This window comes from Cryptotermes secundus, unplaced genomic scaffold (assembly GCF_002891405.2).
Source record: "Cryptotermes secundus unplaced genomic scaffold, Csec_1.0 scaffold91, whole genome shotgun sequence".
NCBI classification, from domain to species: Eukaryota; Metazoa; Arthropoda; class Insecta; order Blattodea; family Kalotermitidae; genus Cryptotermes; species Cryptotermes secundus.
In genome coordinates, this window is record NW_019733318.1 from 95,533 (window position 1) to 116,110 (window position 20,578).

The 20,578-nt window shown below is 40.0% G+C and overlaps 1 protein-coding gene across 2 annotated transcripts in view; it reads left to right on the forward strand.

The window, feature by feature from the left end:
• The window catches only part of LOC111867889 (dual specificity mitogen-activated protein kinase kinase 7), a 55,917-nt gene that overhangs the window by 6,770 nt on the left and 28,569 nt on the right, over positions 1–20,578 (forward strand). For both annotated transcript variants that reach the window (XM_023858094.2, XM_023858095.2), the window contains exons 3-8: positions 2,170–2,283; positions 8,036–8,263; positions 10,524–10,703; positions 11,470–11,693; positions 13,514–13,672; positions 18,476–18,742. In XM_023858094.2, the coding sequence (XP_023713862.1) occupies positions 2,170–2,283; positions 8,036–8,263; positions 10,524–10,703; positions 11,470–11,693; positions 13,514–13,672; positions 18,476–18,742 (1,172 nt within the window). The remainder of the gene's footprint in view (positions 1–2,169; positions 2,284–8,035; positions 8,264–10,523; positions 10,704–11,469; positions 11,694–13,513; positions 13,673–18,475; positions 18,743–20,578) is intronic.

Genomic DNA, 20,578 nt, shown 5'->3' on the forward strand with positions numbered 1-20,578 from the left:
TGGAAGAGGAGTTCAACAGGGATGCTGTTTATCACCAATTCTGTTCAACTTGTACAGCGAATGCCTTACCAAGGAAGCTCTGGGTGGGCCTGGAGACTTCAAATTAGGAGGGCAAATTATTTAAACTGTGAAATATGCAGATGACCTTGTGTTAATGGCTAAGGAAGAAACTGTGCTACAGGGTATGATCAATAGACTAATCGAAATTGGAAGGTGCTATGGCATGGAAATGAATGTGGAAAAAACAAAAGTAATGAAAATTTTGAGACAACCAACCCCAGTCACAATAAAGGTAGACCAAACACAACTGGAGAATGTGAAATGTTTTAAATATTTGGGTAGCTTGCTAACAGATGATGGAAGGTGTACATGTGAAATTAAATCTAGGATTGCCATGGAAAAAGCTGCATTTAGCAAGAAGAAGAATCTTTACCAGCAAATTGGACTTAAATTTGAGAAAGAAACTAGTGAAATGCTACATTTGGAGCATTGCTTTGTATGGGGCTGAAACTTGGACACTTAAGGCAGTAGATAAGAAACACCTGGAAAGCTTTGAAATGTGGTGTTGGAGAAGGATGGAGAAGATCAGTTGGACCGATTATGTGAGAAATGAAGAAGTGTTAATTAGAGTCAGTGAGTAGAGGAATATCCTACAAGAAATAAGAAAACGGAAGGCTAATTGGATTGGTCATGTTTTACGCGGTAACTGCCTTCTAAAAGAAGTTATTGAAGGAAAGGTAGAGGGACGGATAGAAGTGACCAGAAGACGAGGAAGAAGACGTAAGAAGATGCTGGATGACCTTGAGGACAGAAGAGGATATTTTTATTTGAAGGAGAAAGCTCTCGATTGCATCAAGTGGAGTAACTGTTTTGGAAGAGACTGTGGACCTGTCATCTTGACAGATTACAGATGAATGAATGAATGAATGACACATGACTCAGAGATGCAAGCGATTACAGTGCACTGCTGATGTCCACAATTCACACAAAAGCAGTACAACACCCACTAAGAGTTTGCTGGCCTGGAAATACCACCTGCAATGCGGTACAAAATAACATAGAATTTTACAACATCATGACGAGAGAATTTTAAAATTAAAAAATTTTTTAAATTGGAAACATTTTTACAAGCCTGTAATAGTTAAAATTAGTATTATATGATTATGATGTTCAACACTGGTATGGATCCATATTAGAATATTTCAGTAACATGAGATGTATTTAATGAAACTGCTAGAAGATGGTTCCAAATGTGGACTGAAACATGTAACAGTTATTAAATAAAACAAATGTAAACAATTTGATTGGTTTATTTTCATTGTTGTGTTGATGGGCAGAATACCACAGACCATGACACACACCAGGATGCAAACAGTAAAGATGATGCTGTGTGCACTGAACATGTATTTTCTACAGAGAAATTATAGATTACGTGCTAACATCTATGCTGTTCACATTACTTACAAGCAAATCATTCCAGTCTCACTATGGCTGTGGGGTCAACTCATCCCCTAAAGAGCACCAGGAATCTTCCTGGGGGTAAAGGGCAGTGAGCATGTAAGGCTCACTGCCATCTGTGAGCTGAAAATGTGGGGAGCCTCTATGTCTCATAATGCTGTGGGCCTCCACAGCTTGTTACAGGAATAGCTCTATGTGCATCAGAATATCACCAGTACTCACAGAATAGACACAGTAGATACACTGGAACCGAATACTGCTTATTGGTTAATGACCTACTGAGAAAGTTACATTCATGAAACATTAATGCTGAACCATTTGTTGGTATGTTAACCTGAAATTGTGTAAAGACAATCATAATACTTGTACTTGCACAGCTGATGTTATGTAGGTGTAGAAGGAAATGGTATAAAGCTGTGATGGTCATGTTCTGTAGCACTGAGAACCTGTTGTAAAAGCAGTGTGCCCCCCCCCACTTCCTTCTTTGACTGTAGAAGGGGAGGGGGGAACATGTTGGAGTAAGTGCAGCTGTGATGTTTAGTTGCTGCGATACGGTCCACAATGTACGCTGACAGAAGTCTTGGTAATAATGGTCCACATTTCTCTGTACACATGACGCAAAATATTATAGGAATAGATGGATGAACCATGTTTTGTTGATGGTTCACCAACAGCATTTGCCAATGCCAGTTCTGATCATTTTTCTTCTAGAAATACAAAACGGAGATTAAGGACTTGGAGCACCAAGGCGAATTAGGGAACGGAACCTGCGGCCATGTTGTCAAAATGCTCCACAAACCGAGTCAGACTGTTATAGCGGTTAAGGTGAGTGATCTTCTGCCTCTCAATACAACATTTTCTCTTTTATGTAATTTATGTTTTCATTATGTTCGGTCTCCAAAAATATTGATTTGTCTTAGTCTAACCTTTTTCCTTAAGGGAAATAAATAGCTCTATGAGATCATCATGCTATCTGTGACTGATTCTCCAAAAATTTGATATTGGTATTATGCCACTGGAGGCCATTCCTATATATAGTTTGTTTCCTAAAATTACTAACAACACCATGACAAGTTATGTAAGGTCCTGAAATGTGTATATGAGCATCCTATTGCATTAATTGATTACTTGAGATGTGTGTGTGAGTGTGTGAGTGTATGTGTTTGCGCATGCAGTACAGTCTTCAATGCAGCATCACATATTTTTTATCAAATCACCACTTAATCTGTGGTTTTATGTAAATTCATGACATATTTTATCCACACATGGCCATCATCAGGTATATATGATGATATGTTTAAATATTCATGCTATATTATAATACTGTATAGCCCATGAGGGCTGTATATATGTGTCCACATTCTTGCCACCAGCTCACATATCACAAAGATACCAAATATTGCTACAAGAAACGAAGCACAGAGAAGAACACTATGACACACAGTTGTTACGTCTAGTTTGTAGCATTACTTTGAATTTCTCATCTCTAGAATGTATGCTCAGATTGTACATTGCATTAGATAGATCTAAGCTTGAATATGCGTCCATAGTCCCAAATTCAACTACGTCAACTGATGCCAACAGCTGGAACACATCCAGCAGAGGTTTGTGGCCCTCTTTTTCAGTCGTTTCTTTCCTCCAGTCCATTACAGCTATTCTCTTGCTCTGGAGGAGTTACAATTGTATACTCCATGTATTAGGTGGCATTGCCTTGATGCTGACTTTTTTACTCAAGTTGACTTTGGTTTGAAATTCTGCCCTTCCATTATGGGAATTGTTGGTCTCCGAGTTCCTTCTTGGTATATCAGAGACTTTGCACTGTTCAGTGTCTGCTCCTCATGTAAAAATTGTCCCTGTGCTAGATGTGCATCAGCTGCTAATGTTGTTTGCAGGGATGTTGACATATTCGGAGCCAGGAACGTTTTCCTCAATCATTTATGATATGCTATAATTGTTGTTGGGTTAGCAGACAAATAAGTAAGAATTAATTAATTAATTGAGTTATTGTTATTAACTTCTATGTGTGTATGTACGCGTATTGTCCTTTCTCGCCACATAATGGCATAACCATTGGAAATGTGCTTATTTTATTGTTCTTGCCTGTTAATATTAACTTTAATTTTTCTTGGAATTATTATTAATTTATTGCCATTATACAGACTCTCATATTTTGTACATTGTTTTTTAGTTATTTTTGCATATTTTTATATACTCATGCTAATTTTGTAATTGGCTTCTGTGCTGTTAAGTTTGCACATAAATAAACACTAACTGAATTTAATTGAAAATTATTATATATGTTAAATTATTTTATTCGGAACCATTTTATAAAAAAAATTTGTATGTGCAGCCATCACAGCCTCTGTAGTACGAGGAAGAGTCAGTAAGTAGGTCAGAAATGGATATAAAACATAAAACATGATATTCAAACATGGAAAAAACATTTATTTTTTGATATATCCACCAACATTGATATACTTCTCCCATCGCTTTACCAGTGTGTCAAAATCTGCATCATAGCAGTCTTCTTGACTCTTATTACAGCCACACATGCATAACATTACTTTTGATGTATAACTTGGAATGTCATACTGCTGTACAGTGGTAAACCACACTGTCCGCTTTGTTACAAGAAGTAGATATTTCAGTTTATGGTATTCACAGCTTGGACCTCTCACTTGCTTGTAATCAGAATCTGTGACCATTTTGGATATGGGTAGTTTTGCAACCGTTTAACCACATAAATATATCAGAGCGTGCTTAACAGGTTCCTCTCTAAGGTGTTCTCCACCCCCCCCTCCTCCCAAAGATATTCAAATTATTATGGTCCCAAGAATTGCCCCAAAGTTTACCGTTTTTTAAGCTGCATGATACATTTCCTGTATAAAAAGTTTTCCCACGCCAGTGCCATTTTAACCTTTATCGGACGAACGTCATCATATGATGTCGTTAAAAGTTAGGGCAGCTGGCCGAATGTCATCATATGATGTCGCGGATTCCACGCGTGTAAGGTTTTTTTTAAAATTAAATTAAAAATATACATTTTTGTTCTATTTACATGATTTTTGGTCACCACCTTTATAAGGAGACAGCCTTCCTTCCTGCATGATCTAATGTAATCTAGCGACGTCATATGACGTTAAAAGTAAGGCCAAATGGCCGAACGACATCATATGATGTCGCGCATTCCACACGTGTAAAGATTTTTTTAAAATTAAATTTAAAATTAAATTTTTGCTCTACTTACATGATATATGTTCACCATCTTCATGAGGAAACAGCCTTCCCTCCTGCGTCATCTATGGTAATGTGGCCTTCGTATGGTACTGCCAAAAACATTCCGAAATGCAGAGTCTGATGTCGCACCTCACACACTTCGTACGAATGCTAGACCGCTTCCCACGCGAAGAGCACACATGACACCTCAGTTGCGATTTAGAGGAAGCAGGCCAGTGATGTCGTCGGGCTTCCTCTAATCGTTTTACTAACGATTACACGGCAGGAGGTCGACCAATGGACCTTTGAGTGCGAGGTGGACCCCTTCCAGCTTCTTCCACCATGTTGCACACAAGGGCGAGACGAAAGTCTCAATGTGACAATTTCATGCCACACATGACAACAAGATGAAGCTGTTCAGAATTGTCAGATCCAGGAGATGGAAAAATAGTTTATTTGTCCATTTCCAGGTCCTACGACTGATGCTGTAACTGTTTGTCATTCTGTCCGCTTTGTCGACATAACCCATGTGCGTGTTATAATCCACAACAACTGATGGTTTGATGGCATTTCCGTGCTCATTACGGAAAGTACCATCTGCTAGAGGACATTGCATGTTTGTCAGTATGTGTATGTCACGTTTGTCCTTCCAAACTAGTGCTGTCAAGTTCTGTCTCACCCTAACACGAATGTCACCTTTCTTCAGTTGAAATTATCTTCGTCGAAAATCGTCAGGCAAGCCCTTCCGATTAGGTCTGACTGTCCCACAGCACGTTATGTCCTTTGTCATCAGGTCATCGAACAAGTCTGGTGACGAAAAGAAATTGTCCATGTACAGTTTATGACCTATGCCCTCAATACACCTGCATAGGTCCCTAACTGTAGCATGTGTCGCTGTCACGTCTTGGCTGGCATGTTTCCTGTCTTTTCCTAAGTAAACCTTCATGTCATAGGTATACACAGCACGTCACAAATTTTGAAGATTTTGATTTCGAAAAATTTGTGCTTCTTAGGAATGTACTGTCTGAAAACCACCCTTCCCTTGAATTTAACTATTATTTCATCTATGGCCAAATGTTCAGAAGGGTTATAATATTTTTGATATGCGTCATTGAGAGTGTCGAAGATGGTCCGAATTTTCCATAGTCGGTCATAACTGTCAGCATTCCTGTCAGTTTCTGTACTGTTGTCTGCAAAATGTAGAAAACGAAGAATGTGAAGTAAACGGTCGCGTTTCATTGTGTTAGAGTAGAAAGGCGTGGCAAATTGTTCAGCAGTCGACCGGTAGTCCTTTAGTGTGTCTCTAATGTCATGTCCCATTTGAATGATTATTCCTAGAAACAGAAACATCTCGGATTCAGTTACATCAGGCAGCGGAGATGGTCCGTCTTCAAGTCTGTCTAGGTACTGGTGATAGTACCTATTCGTCTCTTCCACCAGCAGATGGATAATCCCCGCAAAGTACAGCATGAAAACGCAGAGAGGGGTGGAATCCTTATTCACGTGTGGAGCTGCAGTGATATTTATCCCCGCAGCTACACCGGAATAATTATTCACACCTCTCCAGCCACACTGGTCTGGCAGTCCCCAAGTTGCCGACGAAGGTGATGACCCTTCGTCCGCGGAATCAGAACTCCAACTTTCCTCACCACTCTCAGAATCGGTTGAATAGCAGTCCAAATCTGTGTCATTGAACAGCTGTTTCTCAATTTCAGCATCTTCCATATGACGTCATCGTGTGGCCATGGTGAACTATACGGCTCTCTAGCAATGAATCTCTCTGTGCTTAGACCACGACCAGAAGCCATAAATCATAACCTCGAGCCCACACCTACAAAAATCTCATTCACGTCTTGGCTGAACTGAATATCTGCTTCAAAGATGCTACATGATGTCATGGGTGGCTAACCTTATATTGCGATGTTTCAAAATCGTTACAAACAAATGGTTTGACTGCAATGAATGAACAAATGACTGATCTGGCAACACCATATTCCGAGAATGTACTCCTGTGTCTTTCTAACATATTACACAGCGAGCGATTTCAGACGCGTACAGTCCTGCATACCGACATGTCCCATACGATAAATAAGTTTCAACAAGAGAAACCATTGAATGTGAGGTCGCCACAAGGACTTACACTGCTAAAACGCATGGTGCAGAAAATGTATTACACTGCTAGAACGCATGGTGCAGAAAATGTATGAATTTCGGGGAATTTTTTTTTTGGAATCAGTGTAAAAAATTTTTACCGATATTGAAATCTGTAAATTAGAATATCTGATTCTATATTCTTTCTAGATTAAAGGAGCGTTGATTTCATTTGTTTATCATAAAAAATGTAGAAATCACACCATTTTTAGAAACACGCTTACAATTTCATTGCTCTAGAAGGGCAGGCATTCAAATAAACTCCGTCCAGCTGCCCCTCCCAGAAATTAAATGGCCCGTCCGATAAAGGTTAATGTTATGTAACTAACTTTGTATTGTCACAAAACATGTTTGAGGGTAAGAGCTAGATGCTTGTGACAACAGTATGTTAATACAATTATTGTGTTTCTGGACATTATCCATCATCCTGTTTTTATCTAAAACACACAGTGTTTCGGAGACTGCATTCTGTGTTCGTCTTCAGGTAGAACTTACTCAGTTGGGCCCAGTCTTGAAATCTCTCAATCCATTGAGCAAGAACGTATGCCCTTATTTATGCTTTTACTAAAAAAAATGTGTCCATAATTTGGCACATTCTCTTCTGAACTGGAATACATCAGTCTGCTTCTAATTTTCTTTTTGCTGTCTATTCATTTCTCTGCCCTCTTTCTCTCCACTGACGTGCTGCAGACATTGTAGGATATAGCCTGCAACAGAACTCAGTCTAATACATGGTGCCTCATTTACTATGAAGAGGCCCCAGGTTGATAATTGTTAAGTCACAGAGTAATTACTGATGAAAACCCAATTTATTGAGTATACAAGTTGGTGGCTATGGAGGTAAGTGGGCCACAGAAGATGCTAAAAGTGCTTTTTTGGAGACACAGGCTGATACAGAACTCCATGTTTGTATAAGTGGCACTGCTTCACACCATGTTGGGTTGGAGCATGGCAAGATCTGGACAGACAGACAGACAGACAGGCACTGGGTCAGTGTTGTTGTGCAGCACACCATGTTGACAGTTTTCATTTTCATTGGTAAATTTTGTATAATTTATCATTCTTAATTTGGGGCCTCCAAGTTAATTACACTGTAATGTATCATTATGCACTTTTGAAAATGTATTCCTCCCTTTCTTAATAACGTTATGTTTCTTCAACAAAAACTAACATCAAGCACTCGTTATTTAACTTTCCATTCCATTTTCAGCAAATGCGCAGGTCGGGAAACAGTGAAGAGAACAAGAGAATATTTATGGACCTTGACGTGGTTCTCAAGTCACACGATTGTCGCTTCATCGTGCAGTGTCTGGGCTGCTTCATCACAGAGTCAGATGTATGGATTTGTATGGAGCTGATGGCAACATGTTTTGATAAGCTGCTCAAGAGACTGAGGAAAGCTATTCCAGAAGATATCTTAGGAAAAGTCACGTATGCTGTGAGTTTCACTATAGTTTAGTGCCAGTGATAACAGCAAATAAATTAACTTGAATCAAAGGTGACTTTCTGGACCCCCTAAAATCAGAAACCTGATGGTGAAGAATGGGAGACGCAAGAGTTGAAAGGTGTATTCCATTCTTTAGTACACATACTTGTATTTTCTAAATATATTTTTGTGCATACTTCACAGATTTCATGAAATTGTTAGTTCTCAAGGGAGTTAGAATTTAAGATTATTGGCCTTTTGTGTATGGTGCCCTATATATTAGTTTATGGCCATCAACACAGCTAAAAGCAGAATATCTTTGGGTGAAGACAAAAACAGATGTTGATATGTATCTTATTTAATATAGGTATGTTTTATAGTTGTGTTGACAGTCATAACCATAAGATATTATACACACAACAGGATGCAATCTATAAGGTTTATGGTGTCCTATATTTGGTAGATGGATACCAAAACTTCATAGGAACCAGCTGCCCCTGTTTTCATGATAGAATGAGTGCTTGGCTGCCATGAGGAAGGAGGCAACAGGTTCCTCCAAAACATTGGTACCTACCTACCTACCTACCAAACAATATTGTATCTTATCTAGTAGACCCTAATCTTCATTAACTTTCATGTTACTTGCTCATTGAAGTCTTGAATTGTGATAGAATTGTATTTTCCCTTTATTATTAACAGTTTGTGTTCCATTCGTTTTGGCAGCTGTATCCTATCCACATGGAACGTACAGTACATGGTGTCTGGATGAAAGTTATCAAGAATAAAATAATTATAATAATACACATTTATGGGTGATACCATTGTGAAGGAAAAGTATCATAGTTTTTTCTGGGTATATAACTTTCTCAGTAAATTTCTGTGTGGGCTCCCTTGGTGGCACGACAAATATCTAGATGATATTGTAACGTGTCTGGAATCCAGAAGAGTCGCTTCTGTGGAAACGCCAGAAAAGAACCATTGCATAGGAAGTAACAATAGCGGCACTGTAATCCCAACAGTGAGCCGTTGTGTAGAGAACATCGAATCTCCACGGTTATGACGAATACGCGAAGCGTTCCCACAGAGACAATGCAATAACAATGGGTCATTGCGTAGGAAATGCGGAACCGAAAAAGCAATGCTTACTGCTATAACAGAGGATTCATATCCCTAGCAGCGGCCGAGGTTATAAATAGCCCAGCTTCGACGAGAGACAGTCAGTCTCGGAATAGCCATCTTAGAAGTCAGTCGTGGTCAAGCCATCTTAGAATAAAGTCCTAGAATAACCGCCAGAGAAGAGAGTCCAGTGTCGGCCGGAATATTGTAAGCAGTGATTGTAACACTGCAAGTGCAGATGTTTGTAAAGTGTGTGTAAGGTGAGCGAACAGAATAAATTCGCTATACCAAACAACTGCGTGAACTTATTTGTCGCGTTATACGCCCAACACGTGACAATATTCTTGTTTCACATTGCTTGAAGTGTGTTTGGTATTACCATAGTCACAATGTCCCTTATGCGGGCTTTCAGCTGTTCAAGCTCGTTGATCTTAACCTGGTAGACAATGTTTTTCACTTAACCCCATAAAAAAATCCATTGGAGTTAAATCTGGCAACCTAGGAGGCCAAGCAATTGGTTCACATCTGCCGATCCATCTCCCAGCCATCTCTCTGTCCAGGTGATTCTTAACTTGGTGGCACATGCGCATAAGCAGGGCATGAAAAGAAAATTGCAGAGTTTTCCTTTCCGATGACATAAACTGGATCCATGTATGACAGCTTCTGAGATATGAATTTTTTATTTTGGATACCTTTCATCTGGTCATTCTGTATATGAGGCTTGAATGTTCATGTTTGAAAGCAAAGGCACTTGGGAATGATTGTGTTTGTGTTGCTGGCATTAATGTTAACTTATAAGATATCATGCACTGAAATGTTGTAATTGGCCAGAATATGTTTCTCAACTTTGTTAATGTTCACATGATTGACTGCTATTTATGGCCATGGGAGAGATCACTCACCATCTTGAATGCAGTACGCCACTCATGTAAACAAGAAATTCAGTTGAATGATTGTCAAATTTCCTTCCCAGTAGAAAGAATTCTCATTATTAACTCAAGTCAATAAAGCAATAATAATCTTGAAATCATATTAAATGTTCAGCTGCATGAATTTAATTTCCAGAGGACAACCAACTTAAATAGTTTAGGAAGTTTTGAATTAAATTTTTTCCATGTTTATGTTAACTTTCTTTCCACTAAAAACTTGTTTGCAGACTGTGGAAGCGCTGAACTATCTGAAAGAAAGGCATGGTGTGATACATCGTGATGTTAAACCAAGTAATATCCTTTTAGACGAGAAAGGAAATGTAAAGCTGTGTGATTTTGGGATCTCTGGCCGACTCGTTGACTCAAAAGCGAAAACGAGAAGTGCAGGCTGTGCAGCATACATGGCAGTAAGTTGGTGTTATTTTTCATCTTAACACTTTTTTTTATTATTTAACTTGGAGCTGTTTCATTGAGGAAGGTGTAATTTTGTATGGTACCATTATCTGCAGAGAGCTAGGTTACTGTAGTCAGTATAGTGACTGGCTACGGGCTAGACGACCGAGGGGTCGGAGTTCAAGTCCTGGTAGGGTCAAGAATGTTCTCTTTTCCACATCATCCAGACCAGCTCTGGGGCCCACCCATTCAATTGGTGCCAGGGACTGTTTCCCTGGATGTAAAGTGGCTGGGGTGTGAAGCCGACCACTCCGCCATACGCCTTCAAGGCATAGTGCTTAATTAGTTAAGCACAGAGACAGCTTTACCTTCCCCCCACCTTGGCACTACAGCCCCAGTGGGCCTAGGCCTACCTCCATGAACTGCTTTACCTTTTACCTTACCATTATCTACAACTGGTACAACTATTTATGTCATAAATCAAAAGTAATGAAGTACATATATTCGATGTATGTGACGTGTTCCAGAATAGTCAGAGAGTGAAACTGAAATGTGGGTGTTGTCGGCACAGTGCTACTGTAATAGTGCATAGCATAGAGTTAGGGTTGTTACGTGTCCAGTCTTGATCATGCCCGCAACCCATAAAACAGCCTAAACTTATTTAATTGTGATTAGTTATAATTTTAATTAATTTGTAGTTAGCTGTATTTTTCACTGTGCTGCCTGACAAATATGATGAATCATACCTGTTGACATCTGTTCCTATCTTTGTTCCATCAGCCTGAGAGAATAGATCCACCAGACCCTCTGAAGCCAGATTACGATATTCGAGCAGATGTATGGAGTCTTGGAATCACGTTAGTAGAACTTGCTACGGGTAATTTTCCATACAAAGACTGCAAGACAGATTTCGAAGTACTAACAAAAGTTCTGCAAGATGACCCACCGTCACTTCCTGCAGACCAGACGTTCAGCCCTGATTTCCGCAACTTTGTCACATACTGGTGAGTACCGAAACCAAAAGCTGAGCATAGTGACCGTAATTTTTTAATGATACTTGCGTTCATGATTTGAGGATCTCGTACCATTGACTCTGAAGATACTGCCTTTTGAGATGTGATACACTGAAAGCAAACCTTAAATTTGGGTTTAACTGTTGGGGAGTGTTTTCAGCTAAAATTTGAAGCTTTCACTCATTTAATTGCAGTGGAGTGTTCTCAGACAGTTTTCTGTTTTGAAATGGAATGAATTTCCAACATTTCAGGAGCTGTGATTGCTCCATCATCAGTTTCATCACTCCCTAATCGCGGTGACAGTTTCTCGAATGGAGATCCACTCCACCTTGGCACAGATAACAGCCCCAGTGAGTTTACCCAGAGTGTATGAGGTTTACATGAATCTGCCAGTTGTATGAAGAAAATTATTACAAGCACCCAATTTTCACACAATCTTGAGCCTCCTTGCAGTCTTTTAATATTTTCATTTTCTGTTCCAAAGCCAAAATGCCACATTTTCTTCTTTCTCTTGGAACAGGAATTGGTATTATCATTTAGGCTACATGGTGTCACAGCGCAGGAGACAACACCTTACATCTTTGTGTTCAGTGTGACTGTAAGCATGTGAAGACATGAACCACTTACAAGAAGAAAATCTGTTTGTGAACTACACAGAATAAATCACTTTGGAGCTGTGCAGAAATGTTACATAGCTGTGGATAGTGTACAGTGCAACCTTCTGTTTAAGATTTTCTCTTATTTAACTTCAGTTTCAATGGTCCTAAATCAGGAATAGCAGTGTTAAATCTGCAGCACTTCCCTTAGTTTAATGGTCAAGTCACTGCTCCCTAAAGAAACTTTAATTTGGGTTTTACTCTAGTTCTTTGTTAAATTAAATGTTTTTCTTTTAATTATTTTTGTATAATTTTTATAATTTTAAGTGGTCATCTTGCAGTATGATATAGGTTAGTATTATGATATCACTGCAGAAATTCTCAGATGAGAACATGATGGGACGATTTTTGGTGCCTTTGCAAACAGAAGGTTGCAAAAATGCATGTCAGCTTCACCGTGTGTCTGTCTTTCCGTTCATGTGTACCAATTTGAGAACCATTGAATGAAGTTACATGAAAGTTTATATAATGGAGTTCTGCTAAGAAACTTGGCAGTGCATTCCAGTTTGTGTAGAAACATACAGCTGTAGTGGATGCTTTCCTTGTGTGGTCATCAACATAATTTCCCAAGTATTTGTTGGAATGAGAAAGTTCTAAAGACAAGTTATTGAGAAAAGTGAAACATGTTTTATGTCCAGCAACTTTTTTCCTTAAGTCATAGAGTTTTCAATATAATTAAACAGATTTTAAATTTGCAGAATTGTTGCATTATACAAACATATTACAACTTGTTCTAACTCTTGGAATGTTGTGTGGTACAACAGAAGTAGACTGAGAATTACTGTCTTTTTGGATTTTTTCCATCCTTTGGTATTCTAGAGACTAGAAAACATGATGTTTCAGAAACTGCATCTGTTTCCGTCCTCAGGTGAGGGGGAAGACACCTACTCATTTGTGTCCCTTAGAAAGAGTTCTTTCTTTCTAAGGGACAGAAACAGATCCAGTTTCTGAAATGTGTTTTCTAGTCTCTCGAATACTGGACGATGGAAAAGTCCAAAAACCCAGTAATTCTGAGTGTTATACACCATTGTCAGAACCCTTTAGAATCTGGAAGTAGAATGTCCTTATTTTACGTCTATCATAGATTGTGGTACACAAGGATATTTTTTTGCTGATTGCTGTAAAAATATTACACTCTTTGTTTTCTTGTTTCAGCCTTACAAAGAATTACAGGCACAGGCCAAGGTACAGAGATCTTTTGAAACTTCCGATTATGAAAAAGTATGAGACTGCAGATGTGAATGTGGCAGAATGGTACGCAAGAGCCAAGCAGCAGTGTGAGGTTAACTCGTCGTGCAACACACCAATTCAGAGGTAAGAGGCAAGGAAGTTTATGTCGTTGGATCTGAGGTTCTCGCAGTCATGACTGAAGAGTACTTACTTATATCTTTTGGGATGTATCACGATGTAGTTTGATAGAAGTTCATGAAGGTTTCAGAGGAGTGTACTGCCTAGGGTCAAAATATAAGCCAAGCCCATGATCAGTAAGATGCTGGGAGCTAGATTGGCTTACACTTTGCCCCTGAAGATGGAGGCATCATGTTTCTCCAGAATGTCAGTGAACACACAACACGCACACAGAACCACTATTCCTGACATGAACTCTCACTGCCATCCCAGTAATATCAGGAATTTAAATTCCCCTGCTCCTGGACTGAAAATTGAGCTTTATAGGAATTTGTAATCACCTGTCTTAAAATTAAAGTATGAAAGTTGCCAGGACACCATATTTTCACGTCTCTGTTATCAGTAATGGTGGGAAAGCCAGAAAGAAAGAGGCCACTAGGAAGACCTAGATGTAGGTGGGAGGATAATATTAAAATGGTCTGGACTGGATTCATGTGACTCTGGATAGGGACTACTGGAGGGCTCTTTTGGACATGGTAATGAAGCCTCATGTTCTGTGAAATGTTGGGGCTTCTCAAGTAGTGCTCAGCTTTGTGGAGTTAGTTAATTATAATTAACTACCTCCACAAAGCTGAGCACTACTTGAGAAGCCCCAACAATACTGATAATTATCAGTATTGTCGAGAAGTTGACTGCCTAAATTTTGGTGTAGGTTAGTTCCATGCCCAGAAACATTAGTAATCTGGTACTCAGACATGTTTTGGTTGCCAGGCAAATGGCACATCACTGTTTTTCTGCAACCATGCTGACATTGGTTAATTTTCCAAAACCTCGTGAAATCAGGTGCAGCGAGTTTGAAACGGCCCAGAGATCTGAATGAAAGTAGTGCCAGTAGCACATAAACCACAGTTACTGCATCCATATTAGAGACCACACCCTAAGCCCTCATGACTGTTTCTATCCAGAGCCGCATGGATCATAAACCAAGTGGGGATTTCCAGGATGCTGAAAACCAGTTCTTGATTGCTGATTGAAAAACTAGTTGCATGCCAATTATTTTTCCACCACGGAGGACTATGTGTCCATATATTTTGACTCTTGACCTGTGCTCAGAGGAAGGTTTGCTCCAAAATCACTATGTCCACCTCCAATCCCACGCTGATTACTGGTATATTGACGCAGGTGTGAATGGTGAAAAGCTGGAGACTTAACCTTTAAATGCCAGACTTTTAACATGGTGTTAGCTTGAGCAGGCCGGAGTTTATTTAAATGCCTGCTGCTGGTGTGCATTTAAATGCCCTTAGCTGCTCTGCGTTTAAATGTCAGTTCCTGTTGGAACACTTACACTGTATTTAAAAATGCTGTATATAATATAATTTTTATGATATGTGGTACTATCCAAAAGGTCCCAAAATATATTAATAAAAACTATTACTTCTATTTATATAATATAAACTCCATTGTAAATGTAACACTTTATTGTAGTTCTTGTCCCCCTTCTTTCTCACTACATGTTTTGGCCGCAACCGGCCATCATCAGGTGTATTTCACTTCACGTAGCTGTCACACTGGACTCAATATTAACATTTAAACTCCAGATTTCCAATTGTTCATTGCTGTGTCGTCAATCGACACCCGATATTCCAGAACTCCCCTTGTCAGTTTTGTCANATGTAGTGTGAAAGAAAGGGGACGAGAACTACAATAAAGCGTTGCATTTCCGACGGAGTTTATATTGTACATATAGAAGTGTGGAATGCAACAGGATGCTTAAATATAATATAAAATACTATTACGTCTTACCTGGATCTTATTCTGCACTGTCACCTTCAAAGTAGTCCCCTTGGGAGCGCATACACCGATCTCAGCGTTTCTGCTACTTTTGAAATGCATCCTGGAAGTCTTTCTTTGTTAGGGTGTTTAGTACTGTCTGCGTTTCTGCTTGAATTTCCTCAACTGTATCAAATCTTCGCCCCTTCAATTTGATTTTCATCTTGGGGAAGAGAAAGAAATCGCATGGAGCTAAGTCTGACAAGTACGGTGGGTGCAGAACAACTGCCGTCTTGTTTTTAGCCAAAAATTCCTGCACAATGTAAGCTGTATGCGGTCGTGTGTTGTCATGGTGGAGTACCCAGTCGTTCGTGCGCCACTTCTCTGGACGTTTTCTCCTCATGTCCTCCCTCAAACACCTTAGAACATCATGATAGAACTCTTTATTGACTGTCTGACCAGGAAGGACGAACTCCTTATGAACAATCCCGTCAGTATCAAAAAAACAGATCAACATGGACTTAATGTTGCTCTTGACTTGTCAAACTTTTTTTGGCCGAGGTGAAGAAGGGCTCTTCCGTTGCAGCGATTGCTGCTTGCTCTCAGGGTCGTAGCCATAAACTCAACTTTCATCACCAGTGACAACCTTTGAAAGAAAGTTTGGATCCTCTTGAAGTGGTTGTTGAAGATCCCTGCAGACTTCCAAGCGATGCTTCTGTTCATTTTGCAGCAGTCATAGCACAAACTTTGCTGCAGTCATCCTCATGTTCAGTTCCTCTGACAGAATTTTTTGACATGTACAATAACTTAGTCCCAAGGTGTTACAGAGGTCTTGGAGGATCAGTCTACAGTCTTGTAGAATCAGATCCCTAACTTTTGCGACATTTTCTGGTGTGGTGCCACTTGATGGCCGTCCTGAACGATTGTCATCATCAGTCGATGTTTGACCATTTTTGAAATGCTTGTACGAGTCGTAAGTTTGTGTCTGGCCTAAACTGTTTTCACCAAAAGCTTGCTTCAACATTTGGTGCGTTTCTGCAGCGGTTTTCCCAAGTTTAAAACAAAACGTTATACAGACACGCTGCTCTCTGAGGTCAGCCATCGCATAACCGCAAACGGAAACACAACAATGGAAATACGTTCACCAACAATAAACCTAACCACTCAACTCGACCCTGCTTGCCACACCAATTCAAGAAAGGTGTGTGGGGAGAGACCTAGTGGTATTTCGATGTACTCATAACCATTCACACACAAAATTCGAATTTTTTTAACTTTTCAATAGCACCATGTAAATGAATGGAATTACCTTTGTTTTAATCAGCAAAGAACACAGTGTTGCATAGTGTAATGTAAGATTTGAAGATATTTAGACAAAGAAGTTATGCTCTGTTTTTAATTTTTTCTCGTAATTTTGACGCACACTGTAAAAATTGTTCCCTTCTTCTTCATAGAGCAGTTCTGCATTTTAAAATCATTCCTGCTTCAGGCACTTGAAATATTTTAACATCTCTGGTACCATAAACCAGCTGGAAGCAATAGAATCATTTGGTTCTCTGCTGGCAAGTTTCACATCTTTGTTGCACTCTTCAGATATTTGAGTCTTTTGACTAAAGGATAGAAAATTGAAAGCTTTGCAGTTCAAGGAAGGTTACAGGGTTCTGTTCCCTTCTTCAGTGCCAAGACCTTCCACAGCATTTGAGGTAGAATATTGCCCTGTCTAAAGTCATAAACAAACACATGCATCTAGCTGAGATACAGAGTGCAATCAGTTTTCTGTGAGTTCATGGTGAATTTGAATATTGTGGTTTCATATCATCATAAAATGGCAATGATACGTTGTTTGGAAGAAAATGAAAGGCAACTGAAGTGCAAGATATGTGACGTGGGACTATGCATTTCGGGTGCTTCAAGAAGTACCAAACAAGAGCAAGATTCAGTTACATGGCGCAAGGGGAATGCACTTGTATACACATCAAACAGATAACTACATAAAAGGTATGTACATTAAACTGAACACGATTTAAAACTAAATATATAGGGTTGGGCGTTCGCTTCTACTAGCGGAAAGTGCGGGTGCTTCCGGTAAGGGAGTTCAAATGCCCGACTGCACAAATCGGTGTACTTCGGCTACTTCAACCATACCCATCACTGTACTGATCGGTGCACGTCGGAAGTTAAGGGTTAAGTGCCATTATTGTTGTTGTTGTTGTTGTTGTTGTTGTTGTTGTTGTTGTTGTTGTTGTGCATTCACATTTTTGGACACATAGAGAAGAAGCCAGTTGTAAGGGATTTTCTGACAGCAGCAATATTACACTTTGGATTACTGAGTTTCTAGATGTCCATTATCTAGTATTCTGATGGGAGTGGGATAGTGCAGTCAGTATAGCAACTGGCTGTGAGCTGGACGGCCAAGGGTTGGAGTCTTCGTGGGGGTAGAATTTTTCTCTTTTCCATGTCCTTACTGGCTCTGGGATCCACCCAGCCTCCTATCCAGTGGGTACCAGGGGCCCTTTCCCCAGAGGTAAAGCTGCCAGGGCATGAAGCTGACCACTCACCTCCAGCTATTGGCATGGTCAACAGTACTTGGATCTATGCATCCACTCCCCCTTACATCTTCATGGTGTAGTGCTTATAATTAATTAAGCATGGGGACAACTTTACCTTTTACTTAGTATTCTGAAATAAAAAATGTAAAGCTAACCCTGTAACAGGCTGTGGAGGTCCGTAGGGTTGTGAGACGTCAAGGCTTCCACATTCTCTAGACAATCGGCTCACAGATCCCTCAGGAAGATTCCTGGTACTCATTTCTGTTAGAGGCTGAGTTGACCCCAGGGCAATGGTGCAGCTGGAAGGATTAGGATTTCTTCTTGTTCTTTTGGAATACAAGACAATGGACAAAGTGCCAGAAACTCTGTAAGCCCAACCGAGAGTAAGGGATGGGCATAGTAAGACACCTTGATTATGCAGTGCTCAAGTTGTGTTTACTTGAAATTGCAGGTGCACCCCTCCCCCTCCATCTCCATCTGCACGGCGTCACGTTGCACTTCACCACAGTCATCACAGATCATTATCAGAGACCGTAAGGCAACCAAATGCAAATGGAGGGGATGTAGGGCATGTCTCTGCGTTCCAGAGGTTAGATCCTACGCACAGGTTGGAGAATGGTGCCCAAGCATCACCCTCACTACAGCAGCAGCAGGACTGCTGGAACACTGTGCAGTCTGGTAGCACTGATGCCGAGTGGGATGCTAACAAAGTGGTCGGGTAGGAACAGACATGATTATATTTATGTAACACATTGATGTTTTTCCATTGGACTCTAGTTTATTCACTGCTGACAGTAGTTAATATTTTGATCCAAAGTATTATATATTCTTAGCTGTCCACTGTCACAGATTTATACTGATTTACTTTTTAATTATGTTTTAATGTGACATAGAAGCATATGCGATTATTCTGAATGTAGAAGGGTCAGTAAATATTGGCTCAGTTCACCCATCAGAAGAAAATTCCACTCACTAGACAGTTCTGCGGAAGTGAAATCACTCCTACCCATGCTACTGCAAGAACTTCACCCCCCACTACTAACCATCACATAATGTGCAAGACATGCAAAGTACTGTTTTTTTATTGCCATGTATTTAGGGGTGTGTGATTATAGACAGGGTTGGATATTGGGCTCATTGATCACTTCAACACACAACTTTTAACTGCAGTTAATTATAATGCTATAGCTAATCTACACACTTTGCAAATCATTAGAACATGCTAAGTATTCTCAATTTTCAATTGTCATATCCTGGCATCAGGTTTATAATGGTCTCACTGTAACAGCAGTGCACAGCCAGGCATCCAAGTCAACTGAACTCTGTTCATTCCCCAATCATCTCAGCTGTTGACTCTGAATCCAGTTCTCTGCTGCAACTGCCAACTGCCATCTATCTTGTTGCCATCTCTTCCCAGTTATCTTCGACTGCAGATTCTCAACTAAATCTCAGTTGGTTTGGGATCCTCATTATATAGTCTCGGGGCAGACCCAACAGAAAACGCCATTTCCTAACAATTCCTTCGTTGTTGCTTGTGTATTTGTTGCAGTGGGAATGCCTTATCAAGAAGTTGCCTAGCAATGAACGTCTACTCTGGTTCCACTGTTCCGGCTTTCAGGCGTCATTTCACAGTATTGTATGATACATGTATACAAGACATCTTAACTCCTCAAATTGCTGTTCTGTATCTGTGGAGAAATAGAAAAAACAAAAGAGCCGGAGTAAATATTAATGAAGAAATTCCAGAATGTTTTCCTTGTCATGAATGAAACAATGAGTGATTTTGCTCAGCCCTGCAAATTGGCTTTCATCACATTTTAGGCACATCATTAGATCTGATTATATTAACTACATACTGAGTATCTGCTATGATGCAGACAACATGGACAGCATAGAAAACCCAGCATCCAACAGTTCTTCTGTTGTTTTTTGTGCGTAGTTGCTGCACAAACGTGTTTACCGAGCTGTTACCTAGCAACAGCCGTCTCTTCTGGCTCAACTGTTCTGGTTTTCAGGTGTTTGGGGAAATGCAGAGAAACAGAGAGCAAGGTGATATTATAATCTCCTTTTACTCTTAGCCTTAATTTTTTTTAAAAAATTGAAAGGGGGCTAATGAGCTCACCTTGCTGTGTCCGTATATCTCCTGTAACTCCTGTAAGCCAGAGTAATGGAGCAAGAAGAGATGGCCCTTACAATACCATACAAACATATATGTGACAGAGTCCCTGAAAGCTGGAATACTGCAGTCAGAGAAGTGCTGTGGTGATGGCCATTGCCTGGCAATGACTCAGTAATTAGGTCTTGTAACTGTTGGGTTTCTGCATGCTGCAACTGACTGCTAACCACGGTCCTGAGCAGAGAGTTGTCCTCTTCATGTAAGTTCAGGTCAGGCTGCAGAGAAGACACCACCTCTGAGAGTTTCTCTGTTGTTAGCCTACATACCCTGTGTCCATGTGTCTGTGTATCCCCTGTGGTATTGTCAGGTGACAGCTCACTGAACACATTCCCATAGCAGCAAATTCACACGCAACAGTAGAAGAATTGCTGGCCACAT